The sequence below is a fragment of the Pygocentrus nattereri genome, chromosome 12 (genome assembly GCF_015220715.1).
Source record: "Pygocentrus nattereri isolate fPygNat1 chromosome 12, fPygNat1.pri, whole genome shotgun sequence".
NCBI classification, from domain to species: domain Eukaryota; kingdom Metazoa; phylum Chordata; class Actinopteri; order Characiformes; family Serrasalmidae; genus Pygocentrus; species Pygocentrus nattereri.
Window position 1 is genome coordinate 3,691,662 of NC_051222.1, and position 4,363 is coordinate 3,696,024.

General features: G+C 36.8%; 1 protein-coding gene across 2 annotated transcripts in view; it reads right to left on the reverse strand.

Moving 5' to 3' along the window:
* Positions 1-2,421, reverse strand: part of LOC108443649 (ribonuclease inhibitor-like) — a 48,538-nt gene extending 46,117 nt beyond the window's left edge. The window contains exon 1 of one of the 2 annotated variants that reach the window (XM_037543587.1): positions 2,385-2,421. In XM_037543587.1, the coding sequence (XP_037399484.1) occupies positions 2,385-2,409 (25 nt within the window). In that variant the 5' untranslated portion in view covers positions 2,410-2,421. Of the gene's footprint in view, positions 1-743; positions 851-2,384 lie in introns of those variants that run through there. The other variant, XM_037543588.1, reaches the window with a different exon arrangement.
* Positions 2,422-4,363: the final 1,942 nt, after the last annotated feature.

Consider the following 4,363-nt stretch of genomic DNA (forward strand, 5'->3'; position numbering starts at 1 on the left):
ACTAATCCTTGCTGAACAGGTACGGTGTCCTTCTACCTCCTGTTCTTGCTTTGTTGTAGAAAAATATACTGTTTATTGAACTTCAAAGCTGTTGTATATGTTTTATTGCAAGTGCTTATTAGCTAGCTAGTTAACAGGTGTCAACCCATTGCCTGTTGATGTGTATAAAATACAGATTCGGAGGTTTACAGCCATATAAGGAAATCTAATCTAATACAGGATTATTACAATAATTCTGTTGTGCTCAGATTTCTTTTTCATGTTGTTTGTTTTTTAGTGTCCTGAATATTAATGTGATCAGACTAGGGGTGGTGATGTGTGAGCTCAGGTGTAGGATTTATGTGAAATTCTTCATGAGCATGCTGCACACGGTCAAAACAGAAACTGCTTTATGTGAGGAAACATCATAGCATCACACACTAAAATGAAAAAAAAGTCTTGCTGAAATATTCAGATCATCGTTTGATCTGATTTAATGAAGAATTCTTTAAAGTTGCTGTGTTTGAAATGTTACTTACAACCTCATTTTGGGAAGCTGTGCAAAATGTAGATAAAAAATGCAATTATATGCAAATCGCTTAAATCTTAAATTTAATTGAACATAACACACAACATAACAGTGTATATAAATATATATATGCCCACTTTAAATTTGACACCAGGAAAATGTTTGAAAAAACATTTTTCTCATGTAAGATGATTTGCTTTAGTTTTATTTGTCCAGATAATTTCCAATGACATACCTGAGCCAGCTCAGAAATATCCTCAGCTTGTGACTGAGGTTAAAAAACTCAGTTACTCAAACAACATATTTATGGTTGAGTAATTTCCTGAAGAATGCCAAGATCTGTGAAAATGCTTAGTATGCAAATTGTAAACTGCCCCTTTCTGCCACATTTCTAAACCCCACCCCTTCCTCCCAGTACCATGTACGGCATGTGTTTCACAGTTTGGACAGATAAAAGGAGATAAAGGCAGAGCTGAAATAAAAGATAAAACGTTTTTAGTAGTTTTCATTCTCCAGTCACTTGCTTTCACTTGCCTACTGCCTGCAGACTTTATCCTCTAAACGTACCTCAGTTAGCAGGAATGGCTGAATTCAAAATGTAATTTTGAGCAGATGAGAAATTTAAGTTCATACACAGGTTTACCTGCTCAGATATTTTTTCAGTCTTTATTCTAAAAACATGTCAGTGAGGCTTCAGTCAGTTGGAGTAAACCTGTAAACCAATCAGTACTAAAGCATCTTCAACATAATTTTGCCGTAGAATGAGTTCAGTAGGTGAGAAGATATAATCTCCTATAGGAGAGGCGCTGTTTACCTTTCATTTGAATTTTACCATCTTTCTAGCTTGGTGTTCTTTCTGATCATTTCAGTTTCAAATGCATTTTTAAAGAGTGTAAACGTATTTAAGGAAACTACATTTTAATTACCATCATTAATTATAACAGTTATCATGATAATCACATGATAAGTAACTATGGAGCTCCAGAAATACCTTTAATTTATTTAAAGCTGCTTTTAAAGAGAGTTAGAGTTTAGAGTAGTCTTTTAGCATCTACTCACCACAGGCTTTAATCATATAGCTTCATCAAGAAAGTTTATTTTTCTATAATCCGAGATTTTAGTTTGGGGTTTATATATTGTATTGAAATCTGTGTTGTACTGCTGAAAATAGAATAATATAAGAAATTAAACTTCAACATGATGTTTCACCTTTGCTGTTTTCCTGATGAATAAAACTAGCGAGAGCTCCCCTGCTGGATATTTGCATACATAACTTGCTAAAGCATTTTTCACAAAGCCTTAGAATTGGTCAGATAACCTTATAATAAAGATCTGTTTGGCATTTCTTATAGACCTGATCCACATAGCATTTTGTAGTGTTACAAAAAAGGCTGAACAACGTTAAAAGTATTTAGTTGCTAAGAAACTATTAACACTAGACTTTCACATTTCTACAGAAAAAAGTATGCACATTACTATTTAACTCATTATAAACTCTAAAGCATTCAGCAATCATACATGAACTCTTCATATATGAATTAACTGAATATAAATAAACTCCTACAATCACACTTCTTGTGTAATTAATGTAGAAACGTATAAAGAGCATTATTAAAGAATAATTCCTCATGATGATGCTACACTGGCCTCCACATGTTTGCTGACCCCACATACACACGACTACAGTGGGAGCAGTGAAGGGTCAAGCACCCAGCCTGAAATAATCTCGGGGAAACACTGCCTGTGTATAAACTGGTGGACTTTATCTTTTATAAAGTGAAACTAACCAAATGAAAACAGAACAATATCACAGAAACTCAAACTCTGACGAGGACTTAAATAAACCAGGTGTGAAGACCACGTGTCTCCACTTTACCTTCAGTACTCCACACTGAAACCATATTCACAAGCAGAACTAAAGCTGAGAGCAGAGTGACCAGCTTCTGAGGTCAGAGTTCAGAGTCTTTCAGAGCCTTCAGTTAGAAAAGTTCAGCTCCGTCTTTATCAGGATCTCCAGTCCTACAGCAGAGACACTCATCAGCTCATATATGATAATACCATCTGTAGTTTCTCACAGTCCACCAGCTTATTATATCACACTCCTCAACACACTCCTGTACACACTCCTGAACACACACCTGTACATATTCCTGCACACACACTCCTGCACACACACCTGAACACACTCCTGCGCACACTCCTGCGCACACACTCCTGCGCACACACTCAATCCCAGTCCAGACTGAATGATAATCTGACACCTCCCTTTTCTTTAGAGAGAGAAAACCAGTTGGAGCACATTTCACTCTCACTATATTAAAAGTGTATCTGAGGTCAAATCAAATCAACTTGAACACAGAACTTTATTCTGATGTAGAAACACTCAGTGCTTTGGCTTTATGTGTGTGAAGTCAGTAAACACTGAACAGACGGTCTGAATGTGACCCAGAAATCCAGACAGACAGCAGTGCTGCTGTTCTAATGGTCTGATATAGTGACCACATCATCCATGTTCAGTCAGATTAAACAGGTTCTAATGTTCCACTCATACATGAAGAGAAACACAGCATGAAGCTCAGAGACAGAGTTACTGCAGGAGAACTTCAAGGGAGTTACTGTGTTTCTGCTCACAGAGAAACGGTTTCAGTTCAGGTTCACAACTCAATGAGCGTCTGAATTAGTTTTTCATTAGAAAAACATGAACTACTTCCAGATTCCACACAACACCAAATCACATTCCACACACAGGAGTGGCTGAACACAGGAATACTGAGAGAGAGAGAGAGAGAGAGAGAGAGAGAGACGGAGAAAGAGAGAGAGACAGAGACAGACAGAGAGAGAAATACAGAGAGAGAGAGAAACAGAGAGAGAGAGAGAGAGACAGAGAGACTGAGAGGGAGACAGCTTATTAAGAGTAAGTTACAACTAGAGATTCTGCAAAAGCCACACTTAAAACTTCTTATAAAAACTATGAAAGCAGTGATACTTTATTTTCAGTTTCACATGGTGCAAATGGTTTACATTATTAACTGAAAGCTCTAAAAATCTGCTGTAGCACTACTGAAAGCCAGCCAGACTACTGCACTGATCTCAGAGTGGGGCTTTAATGTGCTCAACAATGTTTTCTGGTCAGTAGATTGAAAAGGCAGTCAAGATTAATTTGATGACTGTATTGAGCTGAGTGGTCTTCAGCCCAGAGGACACAGTGTCCATGATTTCCAAAGAATTTCAAATGATTCGTTGGACCACAGGACAATTTTCGATTTCACCTCATTTTATTTTAAATGAGTTTGGGCCCAGAGAAGGTGGCAGCATTTCTGGACCCTGTTTATATTTGGTTTCTTTGCTTGCGTTTTGGAGTTTTAAACTGTATTTATGGATGCAGCAACGAACTATGTTCACAGACATTGGTTGTCAGAAGTGTCTCTGAGCCCATGCAGTTATTTCCAGAGAATCATATCTGTTTTTAATCTAGTGCCACAGTTGTCAATCAATGAATGCATTGCACAACTTTACCAGCCTTTTTGTTGCCCTGTCCAAATTTTTTTGGAATGTGTTTGCTGGCATCAAATTCAAAAATTGATAAATATATTTATCAAAAAACAACAAGATTTTTAAGGTTGACTGAAATTGCTGAATAAGGTAATAAACAGGAAGCCAGGTCCACCTCACACATAACTTTTGGCTCAAAAACAGCAAGTTTGAGAAGAGTTTGCTAGCTGATACCATGATTAACTAAATTATTCTAAATTGATGTTTAAAACACTTTTGTTGTTAAAACCATAGAGCGTACAGTAAGATGTGAAGCGTTAAATCTGTCTTTTAGAACAAAACAACTGAGTTCTATGACATGCT